We start from the raw sequence: 26,044 nt of genomic DNA on the forward strand, positions 1-26,044 counted from the left end.
ATGCAATAACTTCCAGCGACATAAGCTTCGAGGAGATAAGACCTACTTATCATCATTGTCATCCGCATCAGCCTGGTTGTGTCCTAAACAAACTATAACTTTTTAATGTCAAATATTCAGGATAAAATTCCCCTCCCTACGAATGGCTGAGGTGATCTCACATTTCAGCCTCATCATTGCACAAATTGGTTATATTTATGTAGCGTTTCAGCCCCATCATTGCACAAATTGGTTATATTTATGTAGCGAATAATTCGCGTGCGAGATTCGAATACTTTTCATATCGAATGGTGGTCAGCCATTTCTGAATGTTCTCGGTAGGCTGCAAGTCCTGTCCTCATTCTTGAAGACAACTCTGCATAGCGAGGGTGCCATGCCGACAGAACGTGCGCGAGTCTTGAGATCTCACTTTCGGAAGCTGCTGCCACTCTAGCTGGCGACTGTGCACCAACGCTAGTCTCGAAATTCTTAGAACCGGTGCTTTGTCCTGTTGGTCTCACTCAGGTTAATAAATCACAGCCTCCGGAGCTGCATTCCATTCTCGCCGTCTGCTTCTGACCCCTGGAATCAGCCGCACATTCGTTCCTCTGGGCAGCAGCTCCAAACTGTCGCGAGCGAAAGCCTAAGTTAAACGGGAACAGAAGCCGAAAAGCATAGAAATGGTCCCACGCGACACAACACCGTCTGCCGAGGTAGTGGCTCTCGGTAGTCAGCTCTGAACGAACTTACCAACGGTATCGCATCGGTGTTATGTGTCGCGTGGATTTGGAAAGCGTTCTCGTGAGCGTCAGAGTGAGCAGTTAGTAATGCGTTGGACACGTGTTCTTTTTTAGGCAATGGCTGGGGTTCGTTCTATTTCTGGCATCTGAGAACAAAACACCTGACACGGCATGTGCTTTGGAAGCGTCAACGTTTTTAAAGGGCAAAGCGCTGTACCTAATTTTAAATGGCAAGCGATTTTCGTGGTGACCGCAAAGTTATACAACAAATTGAGATGTTGGTCCTCCTAGCGGCCGGAGCACAAAACGTAGGCCTGAGAGCGATACACTCCCGAACTGGTCGAGAAACTTCTTTAAATATGTTCTACTTTAGTTAAGGGTGAAGTGCTCAGAGAGTATTGTTGAATTTTTTTATAAAAAAAAAGAAGCTTTGCGGCACAAGAAACTTTGTCTTCAATGCTACGCATTTACGGCTGTAACTGTATATGCCTTCCACAGAAATGACCACCATCACGCTGAAAACGCTCGACGCCTTGTGGCATATCGAACTTTGCCTCCAACACTCTGCTCCCCTTAGCGACCAGCGGTTATCTTGCCTTCCCACTACATGCCCTGCACACGTACATTTCTTTTTCCTAATCTCTACTATGTCCTTAACACTTTTTTGTTTCCTGACCCACTCCGCTCTCTTCTTGTCCCTTAATGTTACACCTATCATTTTGCGCTCCATGGAACGCTGAGTCGTTCTCAATTTAAGTTGAACCCTCTTAGTGAGCCTCGAGGTTTCTGCCCCGTAGGTGAGTACCGGTAAGATGCAGCTGTCATACACTTTCTTCTTCAGCGACAATGATAGGCTGCTATTCATTATCTGAGAATGTCTGCCATATGCACCCCCCCCATTCTTATCCTTCTAATTATCTCTGCCTCATGGTTGGGATCTTGGGTCACAACTTGGCCTAAGTAGATATATTCGCTTACAACTTCCACTGCCTCGCCACCTATCTAAAACTGCTGTGCTGTCCCGAGGTTATTGATCATTACTTCAGTTTTCTGCATATTACCTTTCAGGCCCACGGTTCTACTCTGTTCATCCAGTGCGCAAAGCATGCTTTGCAATTGCTCCCCCGAGTTACTTAGCAAGGCAACGTCATCAGCAAATCTGAGATTACTGAGGTATTCTCCATTAACCCTTACTCCCACCTGTTCCCAATTCAACGTTCTGAATACTTATTGTAAACATGCTGTGAATAACATTGGAGAGATTTTGTCTCCTTGTCTGACACCCTTCCTGATAGGTATTTTACTGCTCTCCCTATGGAGGATGGAGGTAGCTGTAGACCCAATGTAGATATCCTCTAGTATTCTTACATAATGCTCATCTGCCCCCTGCTTCCGTAATGCCTGAATGAGTGCTAGGGTTTCGACCGAGTCAAATGCTTTCTCATAATCTATGAAGGCTATATATACGGGTTCAGTATACTCAGCGCACTTCTCTATCACCTGATTGATCGTGTGAATACGGTCCATTGTTGAATAACCTTTACGGAACCCTGATTGTTCTTTAGGTTGACTGAAATCTAAGGTTGCAGAAATTCTGTTAGCGATTACCTTGGTAAGTACCTTGTAGACGACTGACAGATAGTAAGCTGATCGGCCTGTAATTTTTCAAGTGGTTCATGTCGCCTTTCTTATGGATTAGGATGATGATCACGCTCTTCCCAGATACCGGTACACTTGCGGTCATTAGGCATTGCGTATACAGGTTTGCCAGTTTTTCAAGTACGATTTCTCTGCCATCCTTCAAGAGGTCTGCTGTTATGTGATCCTCACCAGGTGCTTTGCCCTCTTTCATTTCTTTCAAAGCCTTCCTTACTTCTTCGTTCGTTACTGGTGGGATGTCTATCGCCTCTGTACTACTGCTCGTTCGGCATTATCCTGGATGTCCCGGCTACTGTACAGGTCCTTATAGAACTCCTCGGCCACTGTGACAATTTTATCTCTATTTGTGATGACATTGCCTTGCCTATCTTTAAGTGCATACATCGGATTTCTCCCCGCGCCAAGACGCCTCTTCACTGCTTTCAGGCTACCTCCATTGTTTACAACGTATTCGACCCTCTCCATATTATACTTCTGTATGTCAGCTGTCCTACGCCTATTGATTAACTTCGAAAGCTCCGCTAGTTCTATTCTGTCAGCTGCTGTAGAGATTGTCATGGTTTGCCGTTTCCTAATTAGATCTTTCGTCTCCTGTGAAAGTTTATCAGTATCCTGTGTAGCCATAGGGCCCGCGACATCTACTGCACACTCCGTGATAATGAGTGTAAGGTGGTCGCTCGCTTCCTGTGTCGTAAGCTCGGCTTCATCATTAAGTGCTGAATATCGGTTCTGCAGCGCGATCCTGAATTCTTCTGCTTTAGGTCTCACTGTTAGCTCATTTATCGGCTTCTTTCGTACTAGCTTGTTGCGGTCCCTCCTCAAATCTAGCCTAATTCGAGACCTTACCGTACGGAGATCACAACACCTTACCCTTCCGAGCACTTCCACGTCTTGCACGACGCCAGGGTTATCCCATAATATGAAGTGTATTTCATTTTTATACTCCCCATTCGGGCTCCTCCAGGTCCACTTCCGACTCTCCCGTTTACAGAAGAAAGTATTCATTATGCGTAGGTTATTACGTTCTGCAAACTCAACCAGTAGGTCCACCCTGCTATTTCTACAGCCCAGACCATAGTTCCCAACTGCCTTGTCTCGAGCCTGATTTTTGCCTACTTCAGCATTGAAGTCCCCCATAACTACGGTATACTGTGTTTTCACTTTAGCCATTGACGATTCCACATCTTCATTGAAGCGTTCCATTACTTGGTTGTCGTGACCGGATGTGGGCGCGTGGCCCTGCACCACCTTGAGCTTGTACCTCTTATTACGCCTAAGTACAAGACATGCTGCCCTTTCGTTATTGCTATAGCATTCTTCTATGCTGCCAGTTATGCTTTTATTGACTAGAAATCCCACTCACAGTTCTCTTCTGTCCTCTAGACCTCGGTAACATAAGACGTGTCCAGTTTTCAGCACCGTAAATGCTTCGCCTGCCCTGATAACCTTGCTAAGCCCTATTACTTCCAATTTAATGCCCTGTAATTCCTCGAAAAACACCTCTAGACTCGCTTCGCTAGATAAGGTTCGCGCGTTAAACGTTAAACAGTCTAAAAAAATCCATTTTAATCCAATCCAGTCCAAATTTAATCCAAGCCAATCCAAGCCAAGCCAAGCCAAGCCAATTCAATCGCATGCAATCTAATGCCCCTAACGAGAGAGTGTTCGCTGTCGGAGAGGACAGGGGGTGAGCGGAGGAGATCGCGGACGCTGACGACGACGACGGACGCACGCAGGAAGGACAGGGCCGCCGAGAAGAGGTGCTCTCAGCGTCGCATGTAAAAACGCACCACACTGATTGTGCAGAAAAATTTACAGCGCTTCGCTCTGCACTCACGACGATATTCGAGTCCTTGTACCAAGCCACTCTGTGTGAGCGCACCACGTGTGCTGGTTAGTACTAGCCGTCAAGGAGTCGTCGGTTCCGTTTCCTGTCCCTTGCTACTCCCATCCTGGTTCCGCTACCGCCGAGCTGTTCCGTCCAACTACCCTGTACCGCACCCGTGAAAGCAGTTTTTGTACCAGACGGAAACCGTTCTCCGCATGTTCCGGGCTTGGTACGCACCACACGCCTTCATTCTCCGCTTACTGTGTTTATCGTATGAACACGCTCAGGGCTCATTACGCATAGGGGCTGACGTCTGTATCTGTCTTCGTCGGGCGTTCACTGCGCTGTCACCACAACGCGCACCATGCCAGTAACTGCGTCCCAACACTACACTGCGCTGTCAGCACAACGCGCACCATGCGTAGTAACTGCGTCCCTACACTACGCTCCCCAAGACCTGGCAACCTCGAGGTTATCCGGGGAGCACCAGGGGCTGTTGCCGAGGAAGCCTGGTCCTTCAGGTTTGGGACGAATGCCGGTTTCATGGATTTTTCCCCTCGAGCACTGTTGCTGTACTATTCAGCGGCTAGCTCCTCGTGGAACATGAACGACATTAGCTCTCTTCACCGGAGGGTCTTTCATGATATGCCTCAAGATCCCCAATGCCTACTGGACCCATTTCCCGCTATCCGTGCAGGTTACGAAGGTGATAAATCAGCCGAGCTGTGCGCTTGGTCACCTCGTAAAGGCTTCCCATCTGTGTGCAAGGGAAGCAGCAAAGCCTTTTGCTGCGTCGCTCAACGTTTGTGTGGGACGTAGTACAAGGACACCGACTGAAAACTGCACCTGGCGTCGGCACTTGTACTGCCGGCGTTGTTCTGTGCGTCCTAGATTCAGGATTCGCCTGGCCTCCTTGAGAGTCTCGTTCAGGGAATTGCAATGGTCCGGCGCGTACTTGACATAAGTGCGAGGGCGCGCCTCGACCTGAGTATTGAAGGAATGGTCAGTCGGAAAACACCGATCGCGGCCGAAAACCAAGGCTGGTGGTGTAAAGCTGGTCGAGTGGTTGACCGTAGCCAGAGTAGCAAACGCCATTTCGGAAAGGCGAGCATCCTATTCTTTGTGGCGTTCAGTGAAATCCACCAGCATCATTTTCAAATCTCTGTTCGCACGTTCCGTTATGTTTGCTTGTGGATGGTACGGAGTAGTTTTCTTGAGGACTATTTCCATTGCAGAACAAGTGTCCTCAAAGTTCTCGCTTGTGAACTACATCGCATTTTCAGTTATGGGCTCTTCCAGGAATCCAAAGCGCGAAAAAGTATTCAACAGCTCGTCCCATATAACCTTAGAATCAAGTATACGTAACGCTTACAGCTCTACCCACTTCGAGAAATGATCTCTGATGTCCAGGAGGTAGCGATTGCCCTTCACAGCCCCTTCGGTATGGACCCATCACATCGCACGCCGCGATTTGTAAGGGAAATCGCCTGCTGATAGACAACATGAGGCCGGGCGGCTAATTTCCTCTTAGCTTCACAGACTTGCAAACCGTCTGTGTCTATGCAATACGTCATGTCTTGTACGTACTTCATAACCTCCTTTCTCTTGCAAGGTCATGTGTCAATACAATAAAACTTAGCGAACGTTTTCTGTCCGTCACTATGAATTGCAGGGGTAGTGTCGTGGTAGTATTCCAAAAAGACCTCCTTAGGCCTTTGGTACGAACACCCGGAAGGCTCACTCACCCCTGTTTGTGTGTGCGCCTGGACTGTACTGCAGTAGCAATCCGTCGGGGCTTTCGATGTAGCAGCGGTAGTTCGAATCCTTGTACAAAACCTCATCCTGTGCGCGCCGCACGTGTGCCGATTAGTGCGAGCTGGCCAGGAGTCGTCGGTACGGTTGTCTGTCCCTTGCTACTCCCATTTTGGTTCCGCTGTCGCCGAGCTGTTACGTCCAACACCCCCCACCCCACCCGTGAGAGCAGTCTATACCAGACGGGGCCATTGTGCGCATGTTCCCGGCTTGGTACGCACCACAGGTGTTTCTTGACCACTCATTGTTTATCGTACGAACAAGCACTTGCTGAAGACGCATAGGGGCTGACGTCCGTATCAGTGTCCTTCGCGCATTAACTGCGCTGTCACCACAACGCGCGCCATGCGTACTAGCTGCGTCTCTACAATCTCGGCAATCAGCCTTTTCTGGAAAGGCCCTGTTCCATCAACATTGCATGAACTTAAACTTCTGGTCATTGCCATCCCTGTTTCGCCGCTTATTCCCAAATCGGCGGTTGCACGTATACAGTATCCTTCGTGGACAGTCGTCGAGTCTCTCACGCAAAATTGTGCATCGATTGCCCCAGAAGTGTGAATGCGGGAATAAAAAAATTCCTTGAGCAAGCCTAATGGCAGGACCTAGAGTAAATGTGAACACCTGCAGAGGCCTGGGGAGGGTTGAGAGGAGAGGTAGCTACGTGGCAGTTGCGGGAGAACACTGTTCTCTTTCGATGAAATTTGCGAGGTAAGCAGATATTCGGACAATTTTTCTTATTCCCTCACCGAGGGTATGTGTGTTCGGCGCGATGAGGCGAAGTGATTCTTTTTACTGTCCACGCTCGTCTTGGTCGTGGAAGGAGTCTCGTTGACCACTGGCTAGACTCCAGCACATGTGTCGTAAGCCCTAGTGGATGTCGTCGTTTATCGACCTATATCGCATTAATAATTTACTACAGAAGACCTTCATAGTTGGTACTCGGAGTCTACCTCTCCTTCACACCGTAACAAGGCATAGCGGTGCATTCCTGAAATAAATCCAGAAGGAAGATTCACTCTCGTACATAGTTGCTTTTCCTACAAAGCAAGCAGGTAGTTCGTCAACGCATAGTTACCAAACCTGGCTTCGCAATACAAAGGAATCCTCGGGTCCCATGTTTCAATATGTCTGCGCTCATTTATTATCCTAATATATCTGTGTTCTTCATTGAAAATGATTTCTGCTTTCAGCCACGCAAATAGTACAGCGACAATTCAGTCCGCGGCTATCAGAGATTAGGATTCTCCTGCAAACCCCGTTTTTACAGCACTCTATGATTTGCATAGATAAAGTAAAGCATCCCCCTGTTTCCGCAGCGATGTCCGGGGGATCTTTTTTCTTGAAAAAGTATTGGCTTCTGCGCCCCTGAAAAATTGAAGCTACGCTGCACTCCAGCCTCACGAACCAAATTTTGGCATCTTGGGGGTCCGCTCTTACCATTACGATGTGTCATTTTTCACTGAATCTGAAGCAAACCAATACTGAACGAAAACGTTCAGGGTGCCAGCACACTGCTTCCCAAAATATCTATGGATTTACGTTTTCTTTTTATTTTTATTTCCTTATTTACTCGATATTTTTAACGTGTTCTGGTTTTCTGCATGTGGACGCCGCAGCGCTGTGGGAAATAAAACCCGCGTGCACAGTTCAGGAGACCTTTCAGTAGAAACCCAGGTACAGTGGCGTTACTCCTGAAATAAGAGAAGGGCATTGGACAAGCTGTATTGCCCCTTAAAAGATTGCACGCGGTAGTCTGAGCTTTCAGAAGGCCAAACTTTTACCTCCAAGAGAAAAATGTAATCAAACTGGAACAATGAAAATGTAATTCTAATAAACCCACAGCTTATAGCTTCGCTCAAGGGCGTGCTGACTATGCAATGATGTAAATTGATTTCTGTGCCCGTGGAAATGTAGCTTGCGAGCTCGTACTTATTAATGAACCCGATACAGTTTAACCACCTCACAGCGAAAATGCCGATGATCCCAAGGGCAGTTTACAAGATCAACCAGTTTTACGTTGCCTTTGAAAAGCGCACCCTCGCGCACACTGCGCACGATATGTAAACGGGTGAACTTCACTGCACACTGAGATCTCTTGAAAGCATTCGCTATCCCGTAAGCCTCTGTAATGGCCCACCTCATAGAAATTGTTTATAAGTACCATGCGAAAGTCCATGACAAAGTTTTGAACCGTAGGTGCTTCGGGCATGGGTTGTTACGCACAGCCTGTTTAACCACCGGAAGAAGAATATTTCGAAACAGGGGATTTGACCCCCTGTTCCGAAATATTTTTCTTCTGGTAAAAAAGGTAACGCTGTAAAGCTGTAGAAAAAGGCACAATGCAAGACGAAATCAGCATTAGTGAGTGTATTTGGCGTGTGAGGTTACTCAACAGGGCATTGAATAGAGGAATGGTCTATTCATATCTGGCCCCGCGAATGACCTTCCAGCTAGTCTAACACCAGAACGCACACGCACTCCGCACACTCTAATGCTGGTGCTTAGGTTGCAATTGTTTGGTGTGTCCCTTGTTACTTGGATATTTGCGAGACACGGCGTCGTTCTGCAGGTGGCCGCTTCGTCACAGACCTGGGGCGTGCTTTTCGCTTCGAAAGATATACGGGGAGGTCTTCAGATATGGTTAAAACCGCTTCTGCTCGCATCTTTAGGAACTCACGTCGTAGCCATACGACTCCACCATTCACGACGCACTCGTCAAACGAAATGACGTTAGAGTCTCAAAATGTTTTTCACAGACACGAGCGTGCAGTGAGTCGAAACTAAATCCTCAAACGTCTTCCTGAGGAATGACTCGTTGTCATTTCGCGCACTGCTCGACTTCCGGAGGAAAGCGAAGGAGTCATGCTTTCTCGTCGTTACTTCTGTAGCCAGTACGGCAGCCAGGAACACAGCAAGTGCGCGACATGATCATTCACAGAAAACGTCTCAGCACTCATAAAGCAATCGGGCCATTTCAGCTTAAAGCGAACTAGCCCTCTTATTACCGCAGAACGCGTATGCTACGCGCCACACTCCCCTTTGACCGCATGACCGCCTGCCCTCTGATAAACGCCAGAGCCGAGGCGCGGACTTTCTGGGTAGTGAACGAAGAGCCCTCCCGCAGCGTGACGGCGGAATTTCACGACCAGAAAAGCGTTGAAGGACTCTGGTAAGGGCATGAAACCTGTAGCTTCACCTTCACGTTCCCGCCACTCCTCACAAGCCCTGCACGCCGGCAACCGCTTATTTGCGCGGGCTTAAGCGGCGGACCCACGTACCGACAGCAACGCGTTCCACCGCGATTTTCTCCTCCGGCACCGTCTCCTGTATCATTCAGCCGTGCACCTGGCGGCGGCCGGGGCGGTTTCCAGAGTGTGGAGACACGTGCGCGTACGCGTCCCCCTTCGCTCATATGTCCACCGCTTTAGAAGTCAAGAAATCGTCGAAAATGTCGCTCTGTAAGTCCTTTAGGTTGGGCACACATGCGCGCAGAGGGACGCGTATTCGTACGCGTTTCCGCACTCTGGAAGCCGGTTAGGGGGCGGCCAGGAGCGCGGCTGAATAATACAGGATCGGTTCAGGACAGGGCAGAAACGCACGCATGAACGCGTCGCTCTCCGGACATGCGTCGCCTGCTTTAATCTTAACAAGTAATATTGGCCCACGTCACGTTCCAAGCGGGCAAGTTGCCGTTCATCCGGAGTGATTCGCAGCTACTGTGAGAGCTGGAACTAGAGCACGCAACGGCAGCGGCAGTGACTTTGTATTGCTTAAGCGCCTACTCGCGCTTCTGTTCGGGCCAAGGCTATTTAATTCCAGCTCTCCTTCCTCCAAGCGAACGACACAAATTCGTTCCAGAGGGAGTTAAAGGTGAAATGACCCGAGCTTTATTGCAGGGGAAAACATTTCACTGCCCGTTTCCCTCCCCTGTGGTAGGCACCTTACCGTCTGTGTAACACACCGCTCCAGACCGATCCCTCTAGATTACGAAGGACTGCTGACAGGACGCATTGAGCAATTGAGACTTCCCCGTTTAATTCTCGAACCAGCACAATGGGCATCATCGGTTTCGGCATGGAGCCCAGCTGTGCGTGCTCGCGAGTTTCTCGAGCTTCAAGCGAAGCACAGCCTATGTCTTCCTGCAATGTTTCTCAAATATGCTTTTTGTGGTTTTTATGCAGTTACGCGGTTTGCCAAGGTTTGCGGTTCTTTGGTTTACTTCCAGGCCTAGTAGCGTGTCATATTTTAAGGAGATTACTCGGTTCACTAATTGGAGTGCTCAAACCATTAGACGTTTCCAATTTTCTGCAATACTCCGCTCTTGGTAGACCACCACAGCACTTCAGCTTCATTATTGCTGCGTTTGAATCTTATTTTCACTTGCTGCTTCTTAGCTAAATGGAGGCTCTTCCAAGATGTGCATGCATAAATGAGTGTTTTCCTTGATCCTCGGTATTTCCTCAGTCTAAATGCATATCTTCATATAATACTGTTGGTGGAGACCTAATCCTGAGTTTACATGTGCTCTAAGCGTGCCTGGCGTCCTGGGCATACATATTTATAAGGAGTTGCGTATACCTCTGGGTATCATAAAAAAAACATTCGCGCGTAGAATTACCAAAATACGATGTTCTACTTTTTTGCATTGCCGCTTGTGTGTAACGGTGGAACCTAGCATACTCCTTTCAGGTTCCCTTACAACCTTGCAATTTGAAGCATAAACGGTAGTCGTAGCAAAGCGGATCCTTGTTTACATATTTAATGTCGTTCGACCTGCCATGTGCATACTTTTTGTCATGTCATGTGTACCCTATTATCATGTGATATTGCCATAGGAAAGGTTATTACCTCGTATTCCATTGTATACATATTTCGAGTGCTGCCTCGCAATTCTCGCTTTACGTTGTGATACGTCCTTTCAATGTAGAAATTTGTGCCTGATCACGATCTTTACTTAGCTATGGAAATTTTGATACACCGTATAGCACGGACTATCATGCACACGCCTGCATTGTTCAAACTCATTCTGCTGTAATTCGAAAATTTTGACTATTTTATGTATGACCTATTCAAAATTTGGACATTCAATAAATATCGATACCAGTGATGTTGGGGTAATTTTATTACGTAATTAATGCTGAGTTCAGTGAATTTACGCTTCTTTTGTTATAACTGATTTTTTTCTCTAGACATTATAATTATTCACATAGGTTTTCCACCTATCAATGATGCATTACTTTTTTTCACAATCAGGTTTTACCACTGAAGTGGTGTTCAGTCCGGAATACTTCAAATTTAGGAATCTAGTCCTATGTCTCTTCTTTTTTTATATTTTTCCAGCCAATGTTCTCAATTATATTTTTAATAAATTATTAAATTTCGCAATAGTGTGTGCATACGAATGCATTTATAATTTTACTATAAATGTGAGTTGGTGGGTGTAAGTAGCGCTATGGCTCTGTACAGAAAATCACTTCATGTATACGCAAAAATGGACAATAATGTACTGACCAATATGTTTCTCACCTTCTACGTAAATATTATTAAGAAAAATTAAAAGCGGTCGATATTTCACCAAAGCGATTTTACACAAATTAATCCATTGTTATGACGAAACACTCGGGGAAGGAAAAGGTTTCATTCGATTTCAAGTGCGCTGTGTTGGCTGAAGAGGTTGACTACCTATCATGATGCAAAAAGCTTGAGTCACTCCAGGCGTCGAAGTAAAACATTTCTGCCCGTTTTGAAAAAGGGGGCAGAACAGCTGAATACCATAAATGATTTTTATGAATTTTTATGAGAATAGAAAAGAGTAGGGGCATTGAAATGAACAATAACGGCCTGACCTATTTCACTGGAACAGTTCTAAAACCCTTTTGGTAACGTACATGGCCGAACCAGTGTCGAGTTTGGGCAACGTGTGGGAACTCTCAATCAGGTTTAGAGACATCCAAGCAGCTACGTTGTCCATAACCAATCGCCCTCCGGAACGAAAAGTAAAATTGGGGAATTTCTAGTGGCATACCAAAATGTTTTGGTCTAGGCATTTTCCGTTCCGACGATTCCCGGTAGAAAAAATGAGCATTGTTAATCCGTTGAATAGCGCAAAAAAAGGTAACACATAAGAAGTAGAGGCATATACACCAAGCCTAAACACTTCGTTCGCGCTCCCTGTTATGCACAATTTTGGGAAGTATTGAAGACTCAACATGCCCAGCATGGTGCCCACTGTATTTACGCTTGGTCAGGACAACGTGGAGGTTTGTGCTCCTAAAAACTAGTCGGAAATATTTCATGCTTGCTAGTTGATTTATCACAGCTGAACAAAATACTGCGCTAAGACGAGTATGAAGACAAGAAGGAGATAAAATGAGGGCATATCTCGCTTCTCCTTCTTGTCTTCGTCTTTATGTTTGCGCAGTATTTAGTTTTTTGTCGGGGAGCAATTATCCCGCTGTGTCCTCGTGCGTTTGGCCTTCGTCGTTAGGTCGTGGATTTCAATGTTTTGCTGTTCGGAGTGCACTGTGCACTAATGTAAAGCAGAGATTTGCAAAATTTTGAGGTAGGTGCGGATACCCTGGCCTGCATGCTCACCACGAGCGATATTCTCTCTGCAGCATACGGTCGGCAATCTGAGCGATCGCAGCATGTCGTCCAGGGGTAAGTTCGGATCACTTCTGTACGAAATATTACAGGAAGAAAGTCTGGTTACGTGTCTACATAATGATCAGAATGCGAAGGTAACATAGGTACAAGAAATGTAAGTACACTTCTTTGTAGGCATTCCGTGACTCCATGACAAGGGGATTGTTTGCAGTAGTAAGCTTGTTCTGAGTACACACTGAACCTTTTTGCACCCTTTTTTACCGGAAAGGGTGAAACGTCTTGCCCCATGGATCACACCTTTAAAAGGTCTTTTGGCTGAAAAGGGATGTAAGGATGAAAAAGGGTGTTCTTGAAATGCACTAAAATGGTTTTAGATAGTTTAACATCCTAAAAAATAGTTATGGATAGAGCTTCTACGCGTGACAGTCTTCATCGGCTATGCGCGCAGCATGACATACAGGCACATTCTAAACGGACAAGTAACACTTGGGCCGCTTACGAATTGAGCAAAAAGGCCAACCGGGTACATGGGAAGAGCGACTATAGAATCCTCATCATCATCATCACTAGCCTATCTACGCCCACTGTAGGGCAAGGGCCTCTCCCAATATTCTCCAATTACCCCGGTTCCCTGTTAACTGCGACCAGTTTATCCTCGCAAACTTCTTGATCTCATCTGCACATATAACTTTCTGCACTTCTGCACTCGTCGCTTGTGCTCTTCGGTGCGACTAGTGTTTGCCCCCGAAACGCCATAAAAAATATCAAGCATGTTTCTGCGTTGTACGCGCAGGCGGGAAAAGCGAATGATCCTGCAACGAGAACTTTTCACTGCGCAACTCCTGGAATTTTTAATTTGCGCCGATGCGTAGGTGGGAAAAAGGTGTCACTCGTTTTCGGTATGTTGGAAGCACCACATTGCGGAATGCAGACTCGTAAAAATGTCCCCCGATCTCGAAAGTAACTACAAAGATGTCATTTCAACAGCCTTCTCGGCATTCTTACCAAAAAGGATAGCAGTGCTATTCGCAAAATTCAACTCTCCAGCGTCGTCTGTGTAAGCTGTGTAAATCCTTGGCAAACCTGCAAAAGGAGAGCTGAGCTGCGAACAGGGTAATGGAAGTGAGAGGGGGCATGGTTTTGGAAGGAAAGAGGAAAGAAGAGGGTGGAGGGAGAGAAGAGGTTTTAAAAGGTGCGAAGTAAATTCAGTTTCTTAGGAAGGAGTAGCAGGACAACCCGAAACTGCGCTAGCAATGCAAGCTCCACCGGACAAAGTGGCATATCTGTTTACTATAGTAACCTAATAGGCGGAGTAGCAGGAGATGAACACAGAGCATTTAAGCGCAGCTTGGCTAATATCGCCAAACTGCTAATTTTGGTTGTGCCGTGAGAATACTGAATTTTAAAGTAGTGCTTTATATGGTTTCAGGCATTTTTTATGGGCGTAAACGAGAACTGTCGAAACTTCAGTTGTCTTTGAACAGCGAGGCATTGGACGCCCGTGTGTACGTGATTTCGGCGCGCGTTAAAGATCCCCAGGAGGTCAAACTTAATCCAGAGCCCTCCACTACGGCGCGCCTCGTCGCCTGTGTTGCGGCGGCACGTCACACCCTACAATGAATCAATCAATCAGCGAGGCCTTAGAAAAATTAACGCCCCGATGTGTGTGCTAGTAGCACGAGGTCATCATAAAAGTACAGGTGCTGTTCAAAACATGATTAAGGCGTCAAGAAATTTCTTGACGTCTCAGCATTCTTTGCGGTACCACAGATTTCGCTTTATCGGTGTTTTAAAGGGACCGCCTAACGCTCGAACGCCCGAGTACCGGAAAGCTCGATGGAAGCAGCTTCGCTGGTCTGTAACATGTTTGTCCCGTGACTTTCAAGATTTCCGGCAATATTGCTCGTGGTTACTGTTTACACGAAACAAAAATCTCGTCCGTTCTATTTTTGGATTTCAAAGCAAATTTTTCAGCCTCTCACTGATGATGCCGCTACGCGAATACGAACGGCAGGAAAGCCAACTAGCTCAACCGCAGTACGCACCGCCTAACATAGTGGTGCCACCACCCGGCAGTGGCCCCAGGAAATGCGCGGACATGGCGAGTTGACTTGTGCTGCCATTTAACTGTTGCGGGGTAAGATACACGGATATGCGGAGATGAAGTTTCTGGAGCGAGGGTACCTGTCCAACTGTGATATGTTGCCCTATCCTTGCTCACATGCTTCCCTTATAGCCGTGCCACAAAATCGCTCAAAACAACTCTTAGTGGTGCGGTGCAAGGTAGTAGTGAACTGAGAGATTGTGGCAGTAATATTTAGCAAGGTAGGTAGTAAAGTGGCTATGCACCCAGTTTTGCAAAAAAACGCAAATGTTGACCTGATACTTAGAGCCACAGTTTTTCAGAAAATGTGTTTACACTCAAGAATATTCAGCCCATTTCAACATATATACAGAGCCAATGCTTGCCTTCCGAATGAAAATGTAAGCCCGGATGCCCACAAAGCAATACGCGCATGCACAAAAAGCGCCGCGAATAATGTGCGCAGAGAATAGCAGTATGCAACGGAAGCGGCTTCTCCAACGGCTTCATTCAACAAATAGCGTTTGTTGTTATCAACTGTTTTATCTTATTCGTATTAAACCAGAAAAACGCAGTCGGAAGGGCCGCCAATGCTTTTAGGAATAGAAAATACAACACATCGGGAATCCAGCAAGACGAAACCAGCTAGATTAACCTGAGACGAGGTCATTTCCCACGGCTCTGTCGCAAACAATTTCCCTAACCCTGTTGCTCACAGGTGACACTCGAGTTCCCACTTGAAAGATCGCCTAAGGGGCTCTGGAATAGTTGACCTACCATTCTAACTTCTCAAATATCCTGTTACTCTTTACCATTGCTGCATCTGCATGCGCAGACTCCAGATTCTCGCTCTTTTGGCCGCCAATTTTACTTTCCGTTCAAAACTTCTAACTAATATTGAATTCGGCAGCACGAGCTTCTAAAAAGGGATTTCTTCTAAAGTGCATTCACGGTCGCCCAGATGTGTTCCAACTTCCAATTTTTGAGCGTTATGCTCGGGTGCTCATGAAAATACTGGCCGGGTAGTTTGTACTTTCAATACGTGTACCTGTATGTGCGGAAATTGCAGGGCAAAGCATAAAAGTCGGTCCGGAGGGTACGCGTTACGCTCTCCAACACTCCAACTAGTATTTATGATTCTTCGCTTGCAGCGGGAAGTGGTTCAGGCACCACCGTAGCACAACAAATGGCACTACGGGAGCAGGCGCTGCGTTGCATTTTATGCTTTGAACTGCGGTTCCATGTCTGAACAAAGCACGTACGACTGTCAGGAACACAGCGGAAGCTGTCTCGTTATTTCAGTGTAGGTACACTTCACCCGGAGGCTAAAACGCAGCACTTTCTCACTACGAATCTAGTGCGCATACTAAACTCCTAGCTCTATCGTTACGCTTGCGCTTATTGCACCATCTCATCTGCCTGAAGACAGATGTATCAGATTACTGAAGCCTGTAGTTGTTTCTGAAAGTTGGGGCATCGTGTTCGTTCCGGTATGGAGGGGTTTATTGAATATTTCAATGGGGTCCCTGTGCAGGAGTTGCCTGTTTGTGTGCGCAAATGTCGTGATCACATCTATTTTGCCAGGGCTGCATTCTTAATATGGGCCTGTTATTGTGGACGTTATGACACATGAGTGATCTACAGAACACACGACCCAGTCGGTTCGCGGCCCATTAGAAATAGGATCGCCGCATTTTCAATTAGCATATCCCAACAGGCTTGTGTTATTAAATTTGTTGCGTTAAGTAGAAAGAAAGTCGGGCGTTGCAATCGGTTCCAAAAACGTTCACTGAGGCCTCCGTGAATACCTCCTGTACCACATACCATGGACCTTGGTACGCATGCAGCAAAATGGGGGTGGTACTAAAGAATGGCCTGTATTGGATGGGTAGAATTCTGGAAGCGGTGGTGCCTTTGGTACAATTTCCACACCAGTGTTAATGTTGCTTCCGCACCACTATCCAAACGTCCTCGCGCTGGTACAATATCATCACTGCTTAGTGTTCGCAATGCCCTAAAATTCAGGTAAGAATTTTAGTACATGTATACGAGCGAACGATACACGGGCGACATGCCTGTGACCTACACCAGACATGGCGCTAATGTGATGGTGCGAAGGAAAGCTTGAAATCCACCTCAAATGGAGCCGTGTGGCTTTCACGGACACCTCTACAGCTCTCTCAGAAATTTTATAGTTGAGAAAAAATTCATCCGGGTTCATATTTCTCTTAAATTGCAGCCAATTTTATTGTTCCGCGATGTTTCGGAGGAGCCTGTAACACATCCTTTTGTACCCGTGCAGCTGCATTTCAGGTAGATGTCAAATTTTCTTTCTCGTAAACGGACTCCTTCTAGACTCCACTGAAGGTAATTGAATATTTGATCTGACGAACCCGAAGCAGGTAGGAAGGGTTAAAACGACAGGCTGTGCAACACAACGGAAGAAGCCGAAAGAAACGCAACAGCTGCGTCCTTTGGGGCTGCGCCAGAACAAGCCTATAAAACATAATTACCATTCAAGTTTTACAATTGGTAGTGCAAATATTGGCGCTTAGGGCATTATAAGGATGGTTGTTCTGCACGACATATATCACCAGGCTTTTACAACACCTCATCTTTTGTGGCTGGGAGACTTTTGGCATGTATTGCACTGCTCAACGCGAATGTTAACGTTAGCTTCGCGTTGTGTTCGTAGGGAACTCCCTACAGCATCAGGAGCATGCCTGCTGATACAGCATACCAAGTGTCGATGTTGAGAAATGAAAGGAATAGAATTGAAATGTCCGTTCATTCAAGGAGTGGCAATATCCTAAGCTTAGTCATTCCGAGAAATTCAAAGGAATGAAATTGCTCAAAATTCAAACTTGCCCCGTTGGAAATGGAAGGATATCTCGATGCTCATTCCGCAACGCTTGTCCCGAGAAAGTGCTGAACTATGATCCTTCCGAGAACCGGCCCCTTCCTTAAACGATCTCAATGAAAGAACACGCATTACACCGTTTTCTGTTAGTCTAATCGATTGGTTTATCGTACCTGCTGATGAACCCATTATGGAAAGTGATTATCTGAACACTGTAAACCTCATTTTACTCTGAAAACTTCTCTTCAAGCTCATTTTCCGAACGTTACAAAAGATGCTTTGCTTCTCGCAGGCTTACACCACAGGAAGAAAAGTACTCCGTTGGGGAACTAGAAGCCCTTGCTTGCTTGTGGGCTTGTGAACATTGGAGAGTATACCTTTGGGGTCGCCCATTCACACTACGTACGGACCACCAGGCTCTGGTCACACTCCTGAGTACAAAGGGAGTAGGTCGTCGTCCATTCCGAATTGCAAGGTGGCATGCCAGGCTCCTGGCATACAACTTTACGATTGAATTCCAGAAGGGCGATAAGAATACGGTGGCTGATGCTCTTTCATGGATGCCCCTCCCGGGTTCTGTGGAGGAGGACGAGAGCGGGGATAGCGTTTGTGTGGTCTCAACATGCGTTACTCATGCGGAGTTTGTCACTCTAACCATGCAGGACCCGCTGCTTCAACAGGTCGAAAATTGGGCGACTTCGACATGGCCTGCAGTGAAGATGTTGCCTGCCGAGGCAATTCCGTTCTACTGGGTACGGACGGAGCTCTCAGTCGTTGGAGACCTCCCTGCCGACTACGCCGGAGGCACCTCGAAGTAACCCGCATTCGCCGTGCCCCGAACAACACTGAATTTTTATTAATCCGTGATGAGTATATACAATGCTTGTGCCAGCTGACGTCACAAGGCGCTTGCCTAGCGCCATCTAGGTTACATAAACACAACTGTTCAATGCAACATTTCCCCCCCTCAAAAAGAGTCACTAACAAGTAGCAACTGGAACTTCTAAGCACTTAATGTTACTGATAGTCTTTAAACCACAATGGTGGTCTTCTTTGCCTTGTCGACCGCCTCAGTTCTGGAACGTCCCTTTCAACTGGTGTCGGAACAGATGGCTGTACCGGTTGTTCCTGGTTTTCCTGAGGCTCGCCAAGCGGTGTTACTGGTTCCGGCGAAGAGGTTCTTGCAACTGGAGGTGGTGTAACTGGTCGAGGGCAGGGTACCAGCCGATTCCGATTCCAGGTGCGGCCATCGTCAAGCTTGTAGGTGTCTTGGCCGCATTGGTCAACAATGGTGAACGGGCTTGAGTAGCTTAAAGCGCCCTTAGGCACGTGACCTGGCAACTTTACTCGAACCAGTTCACCTGCTGCTAGCGGAGAATGCTTCGCAGCTCGTCGACGATCAGTGTAGGTCTTACTTGCTTGTTGCTTCTGTGCTACTCTGCTGCGGACGGATTTCATCGCAGCCTGAGGGTCTTGGAAAAACTGTTTGCCTGGCGCTCCCACAAGATCAAGTCTTGTTCTGGGATGACGGCCATGAAGAAGGACGGAAGGCTTTACTCCTGTGGTGGCATGCGGCGTGAAACGGTAGACTCCCAGGTACTCGGTGATAGCTTCCTTCAAAGGCCGACGTTCTCGTGTGCAGACTTGAATGTACTCTTTGAGTACCCGATTGAACCTTTCCACCTGGCCGTAAGCCTGCGGGTGGTAGACTGCTGAATACGCATGGGTGATGCCGCGTTCCTTGAGAAAACCGTCGAACTCGGAGGCTGTAAACTGAGGACCATGGTCTGTCACGATCTCGTCTGGATATCCTTCCCTGCTGAGGATGCTTCGCAGAAAGGAGATGACTGTTGCAGCAGTCACTTTCGCCGAAAAACAAACCTCCGTCCACTTGCTGAAGTAATCGATGGCCGTGATGGCAAAGCGACAATCTGCAGGCACATTGGAAAAAGGGCCCACAATATCGATCCCTAGCTTCTGCCATGGTGCGGATGGGAATGCAACTGGCTGCAGAGGTGGAGTCGACGGTTTTGCAGACTTGTCAACTGATTGGCATACCCCGCAAGATGCAATCAATTGCTCTACTTGCTTGCACAGAGCAGGCCACCAGTATTGTTCACGCAGTCGTTGCTTTGTCCTTGTTATTCCTGGATGAAACTCGTGGGCTGCGTCAAGAAGCCGCGATACGAGGGACGAAGGTACGACGAACTTGTCTCCTCGCAGCAGGAGGTCTCCAACGACTGAGAGCTCCGTCCGTACCCGGTAGAACGGAATTGCCTCGGCAGGCAACATCTTCAATGCAGGCCATGTCGAAGTCGGCCAATTTTTGACCTGTTGAAGCAGCGGGTCCTGCATGGTTAGAGTGACAAACTCCGCATGAGTAACGCATGTTGAGACCACACAAACGCTCTCCCCGCTCTCGTCCTCCTCCACAGAACCCGGGAGGGGCATCCTTGAAAGAGCATCAGCCACCGTATTCTTATCGCCCTTCTGGAATTCAATCGTAAAGTTGTATGCCAGGAGCCTGGCATGCCACCTTGCAATTCGGAATGGACGACGACCTACTCTCTTTGTACTCAGGAGTGTGACCAGAGCCTGGTGGTCCGTACGTAGTGTGAATGGGCGACCCCAAAGGTATACTCTCCAATGTTCACAAGCCCACAAGCAAGCAAGGGCTTCTAGTTCCCCAACGGAGTACTTTTGTATTCCTGCATTGCTCTGCCGGGCGAGAAGCAACACGTTGAGGTCACCGGCTGTACTGCAGGTATCGACTTCTCGGACAGCGAGGGCCCGCTCGTCTGGCATGCCGCTCCTACAGACACGCTGAAAATGTTCTAGTTTGCCGCATTTACTGCATGTTTTATCACGCGCCTTGCATGACTTGGAATCTGCGAAATGCCGTGAAGACCCGCAACGAAAGCAAGACTTGTGCTGCTCCGGCAGCGGTAATCGTGATTCTGTACGGCATGCCGTCTGACGTTTTTCCACCTTTTGGATGCTCGCAGCCGATGACTGCAGCTCAAGTGAGTATTTCGTAGCTTCTTCGATATTGTTTGCAATAGCCAGCGCACGTTCGAGCGTCAATGAAGTGCCCTCTAGAAGTAGGCGTTCCCGAAGAACATGGTTGCACGTTTTCGCTACAAGTTGGTCACGAATAAAATTGTCAACTTGCTCACCGAAGGCGCAACTCGATGACAGCTCACGCAACGCCGTGACGAACGCTGCGGCGGTCTCCCCGGGCAGTTGTGTGCGTTGTCCGAACTGATGCCGCTCCACGACGACGTTCGTTTTGGCCGTGAAATAGGCGTCCAATGCAGCCACCGCAGCCTCGTACTCGTCGCTGGTGCTGCTTTCTTCCTTTTCCGCTGCAGGCGGCGTCGACGGCTTCTGCTCCGGTAATGCGTAGTAAACGCGTTGTCCTTCCACACCCAGACAGTGAAGCAACAAAGCTTTCCGGCGCGCAGGAGTGTGGGCGTCACTCCCCGATGCTAGGAGATAATTCTTGAAAACGCGATGCCACTGCGTCCAAGGAATTGCCGGTTTCCCCGGCGTCGGCAGGAATTCGGGCGGTTGGTGCAGGCTCATAGCTCCCCGCGTTCGGTTACTTCACCACTCGTCGCCAACCGTTGTATCGCCTTGCATGCCCTGCCGACTACGCCGGAGGCACCTCGAAGTAAACCGCATTCGCCGTGCCCCGAACAACACTGAATTTTTATTAATCCGTGATGAGTATATACAATGCTTGTGCCAGCTGACGTCACCAGGCGCTTGCCTAGCGCCATCTAGGTTACATAAACACAACTGTTCAATACAACAAAATTCATCCGGGTTCATATTTCTCTTAAATTATAGCCAATTTTATTGTTCCGCGATGTTTCGGAGGAGCCTGTAACGCACCCTTTTGTACCCGTGCAGCTGCATTTCAGGTAGATGTCAAATTTTCTTTCGCGTAAACTGACTCCTTCTAGACTCCACTGAAGGTAATTGAATATTTGATCTGACGAACCCGAAGCAGGTAGGAAGGGTTAAAACGACAGGCTGTGCAACACAACGGAAGAAGCCGAAAGAAACGCAACAGCTGCGTCCTTTGGGGCTGCGCCAGAACAAGCCTATAAAACATAATTACCATTCAAGTTTTACAATTGGTAGTGCGAATATTGGCGCTTAGGGCATTATAAGGGTGGTTGTTCTGCACGACATATGTCACCAGGCTCTTACAACACCTCATCTTTTGTGGCTGGGAGACTTTTGGCATGTATTGCACTGCTCAACGCGAATGTTAACGTTAGCTTCGCGTTGTGTTCGTAGGGAACTCCCTACAGCATCAGGAGCATGCCTGCTGATACAGCATACCAAGTGTCGATGTTGAGAAATGAAAGGAATAGAATTGAAATGTCCGTTCATTCAAGGAGTGGCAATATCCTAAGCTTAGTCATTCCGAGAAATTCAAAGGAATGAAATTGCTCAAAATTCAAACTTGCCCCGTTGGAAATGGAAGGATATTCCGCAACACTTGTCCCGAGAAAGTGCTGAACTATGATCCTTCCGAGAACCGGCCCCTTCCTTAAACGATCTCAATGAAAGAAGACGCATTACACCGTTTTCTGTTAGTCTAATCGATTGGTTTATCGTACCTGCTGATGAACCCATTATGGAAAGTGATTATCTGAACGCTGTAAACCTCATTTTACTCTGAAAACTTCTCTTCAAGCTCATTTTCCGAACGTTACAAAACGATCGCTCCACAATTTTAGTTACGCAATCGAAGGTCAAGTCTGAAATTAGGTTATTTCTACATTAGGCGCCACCTTAACTTATAATACCCCGTGTTAGATACCATACGCATATACAATAAAACGTCTCCATGCGTGTGGCGAGCTAAAAAAACATTGGAATCCATAATGACATACCACCTTCTTACAAAAGTTAAAATGAGGCAGCTAGTCCACTGGGAGCTCACTAGAAGTTTGTTTGAAGTTTGAAGTTTGTTTATTTGAGCATTCCTAATACACAGAAATCCAGGGCAACAGGAACAAAAAGCTTGTCATGCGACAGCTTGACGAGGTCCCAGTACCCATGGCACACAGCAATGGCAGGCATTTTGTGTACACATGGAGAACAACTCAACTAACATACAGAATTTTTTTTCTCTGAGTAACACAAAGCCGATTGAGTAATCTAAACCTGAAAAAAAAACGTAAAACATACAACCGTTTCATCTCCCAGGTACAAAAAGCCATGCATGTGATTTACAGAATAAAAACGACGCGTATAAAACGATAGAGATGTTTATCTCGTCATCATTACAAATTTATGACAGCAATGAAGAACGAAATAAAACATGTAAATGTACTTTGCTAAGTACATCAGTCAATACTAAAGGAATTCATAGCGTGTCAGATGAATTCAAAAACATAAAAAAACATAAAAAAGTCTAAATGATGCCACACTACCTCAGTACAGAGTAGCAAGAATTTAATTTTTCACAAACAATTCAACTCACAAGAAAGAACACTAATAAATATCAAGCATGCACACATATCATGACGGGTCCCCGTGGTTTGAATTCTGCATTTTAATACTTACATATAGCCTCCATAACTTCAAGTGCCACAAACTTATTGATGGCGTATCTGTAATTCTAATTTTAGGGCTGAATTGCTAATGGTCAAGATATTTATATTATTTTATGTATATTCATTCAGTATCCTGCTCATCCGGTTTTCAACATCCGGTTTTCATCCGGTTTGTTCTAGCAAACGGTATCACCCACTTTGCCTGATGGCGAAAACTGGACGAGGCCGCCGAAGCTGCTTTCAGATTACACACAGACAGAAATGTCTGGTTATTATTTTTAACGCTGTTTTTGTACACCACAGTAAGCCTGTAGTTGTATAACTGCGGGAAAGGCAGTATCTTGTAATTTAAGAAAAGATTGGGTGTGGGTGCATCCCATTGAGCATTTGCGATATGGCGAAGCGCCTTTTTTTTATACACAAGAATTATGTTTATATTGGATTTAAAAGTTGTGCTCCAGACCACAGAGCAGTAGTTTATCTGGGTTGAAAAAAGGGAGTTGTAGATGAGTAACTTAAGACGAGTGGGTAAAATATACCTGAAATGGCATAGAATTCCAGCCACTTTCGCTATATTTGTAAGAACGTGATCTACTTGCGAGTTCCACAGTAAATGCTCGTTCAATATTATTCCTAGTACTTTAGCTTCAGAGGTCACCTCAACTATTTCCGCACCGATGTGAATATTTAAATCAAAATTTAAGTGCTTCTGATAAGGGGTGAAGAGAATTGCTTTAGTCTTTTTGCTGTTTATTCTTAATGAATTTGCGGAGCTCCAATCGTTGTGTTTTTGCAGTGTCGAATTTACGATGTTGCACAATTTATCAGGGCTCTCGGATTGAACAAATACGCTAGTGTCATCGGCGTATATGGCGAAGGAAGCTTGATCTGTAATGTTGGCAATATCGTTGATATAAATGTTAAACAATAACGGGCCTAATATGCTTCCCTGAGGGACACCTGCGGGCAGAAGTTGCGCAGCTGAAAGTTCACCGTTTATTTCTACAGATTGAGTTCGATCTGTAAGATACGACTGCAGAAGATTAAGAGGCGGACCACGTATTCCGTAACGTTCGAGCTTCAATAAAAGCGTGCGGTGATTTAAAAAGTCAAATGCCTTAGAGAAATCTACAAACACTCCCATAACTAACTTTTTATCTTCGAATGATGTAATTATAATTTCTTTTTGTTTTAATAAGGCAAGCTCTGTTGACTTTCCCTTGCGAAAACCGTACTGATGGGGTGAGATTAGATTGTTTCGTGCAAAAAGAATCCAAACGCAAAAATATTATTTTTTCAAACACTTTAGAGAAAATTGGAAGTACAGAGATGGGCCTATAATTTGAGAGGCTATTTTTGTCACCCGACTTGAATATCACAGTTACTTTTGCCTGTTTCATACGTTCTCGAAATACGCCAGATGATAAAGCCAAGTTTTAAATGTGAATGAGGGGTGACAAAATGCTCTCCAAAATGAACTTAATTGGTTTTATTTGTAACCCGTCGATGCTCTTCACGGTACTATTTTTTGCATTGAGCAGTGCGTTGCAGACTTCCCATTCCGTAGTGGGGCCAAAGAACGCACTAAAGCTATTTAACGTTGATAGGTGAGACATGATGGGTTCCTTATTTTGGCTTTTCGCCAAATTGACGAAATAAGTGTTGAAAAGGTCTGCTAACGGCTTACCAGAAATAATCTTATCATCCTTCACTATTTCAAGTGGTGGGGCTCCACTTTTTCTGCGGTTTAAAAGGATATTCACTGTAGTGCAAAATGGATACTGCAAAATGCGTAGCTTGAAATTTGTTAGAAAGAATATTCAATGGCGTAATTTGGTGATGCGTTCTTTAACACCTTAACGCAAACCTAAATGAAGTCGTTTCAACTGGGTTTGACGACAAAATGTGCTGTCAAATGCTTCTAGCATCACGCTAAACCATTGAAATAATAGTGGTACCAATATTGGCCGCAGCCCAACGCCCGTAAATGTGTTGTTACGTAGAAATAACCAGTTTGTTAGAACTATGCATGGAATTTCTTCCATAACAACGGCAAAGGTGTTAAACTTCAGAGCATCGAGACTATATAATCGCGTGATTTATGTGGAGTCGTCCGTAAGTCCTAAGTGCCCGCTGCCTTTAGAACAAAGCAGTGTGCATTGGCGCTTGCTTCCCTCCGGTGCTTATACTGCTAAGCGACCTCTTCCTGGCCCGCTCCGACAGGGAGCAGAAAGTGCATATGCTTTGAATATTAATAATAAGGACATGAAAGACAAGAGCATCTCACGAAGTGCATTGTTTGGTGTTGTTGCCTTCCATGACCTTGTTGTTAATATTCACATTATAATGTCGTTCCGCTCCAGCTATGCAGCACCAACTAGCCCTTGCAGATACCCTGTATACGGCAGGAAACTTGCCGCAATCCTTTTAGGAAGACATTCTCCATGCGTCGTTCGCGACGTGGATGATTTTTTTGTAATATTAGAGTGTACGAGCCTTGTCCCGAGTGCCTAGAGTCGAATTGAAGAGCCATGTGACGAGAGCTTTAGGTTTTTGGACCTAGAGTTCACGCTACACCCGGAGCACGTAAACTGGAAATATTAACGACATTCTAAGAAGGGACTTACAAATATATAGCGCAGAAGACGAGAGACACAGACAAGTAGACACACACGGCGCTAAATTCCAACAGGGACTGTTAACCATTGACGTGAAGCGATTTCAAAATAGTAAAAATGGGCACGAGAATCTCGTCTACCAGGAACGCGCTTCATCAGCCTTGCCCGCTCAAAGTGGGCGATAGCTTTTCCCTTCAGGCACAGAAGCGGACAAGGGCAGGATTCCGCACACCCATGCTCTTCGGCTTCTCTGAGGTACTGCTGAAGCACATGCGCGGCCGAA

The 26,044-nt window shown here is 46.4% G+C and overlaps 1 protein-coding gene across 1 annotated transcript in view; it reads right to left on the bottom strand.

Moving 5' to 3' along the window:
- The window catches only part of LOC144163749 (uncharacterized), a 96,249-nt gene extending 75,069 nt beyond the window's left edge, over positions 1-21,180 (bottom strand). The window contains exons 1-3 of the mRNA XM_077694484.1: positions 20,639-21,180; positions 19,827-19,916; positions 19,233-19,498 (exon numbers count right to left, since the gene is read on the bottom strand). Of these exons, the coding sequence (XP_077550610.1) occupies positions 19,233-19,498; positions 19,827-19,916; positions 20,639-21,152 (870 nt within the window). The 5' untranslated portion in view covers positions 21,153-21,180. The remainder of the gene's footprint in view (positions 1-19,232; positions 19,499-19,826; positions 19,917-20,638) is intronic.
- Between the last annotated feature and the right edge of the window lie 4,864 nt (positions 21,181-26,044).

This window comes from Haemaphysalis longicornis, unplaced genomic scaffold, assembly GCF_048455015.1.
Source record: "Haemaphysalis longicornis isolate Haplotype H1 unplaced genomic scaffold, Haemaphysalis longicornis Haplotype H1 scaffold_13, whole genome shotgun sequence".
Taxonomy (NCBI): domain Eukaryota; kingdom Metazoa; phylum Arthropoda; class Arachnida; order Ixodida; family Ixodidae; genus Haemaphysalis; species Haemaphysalis longicornis.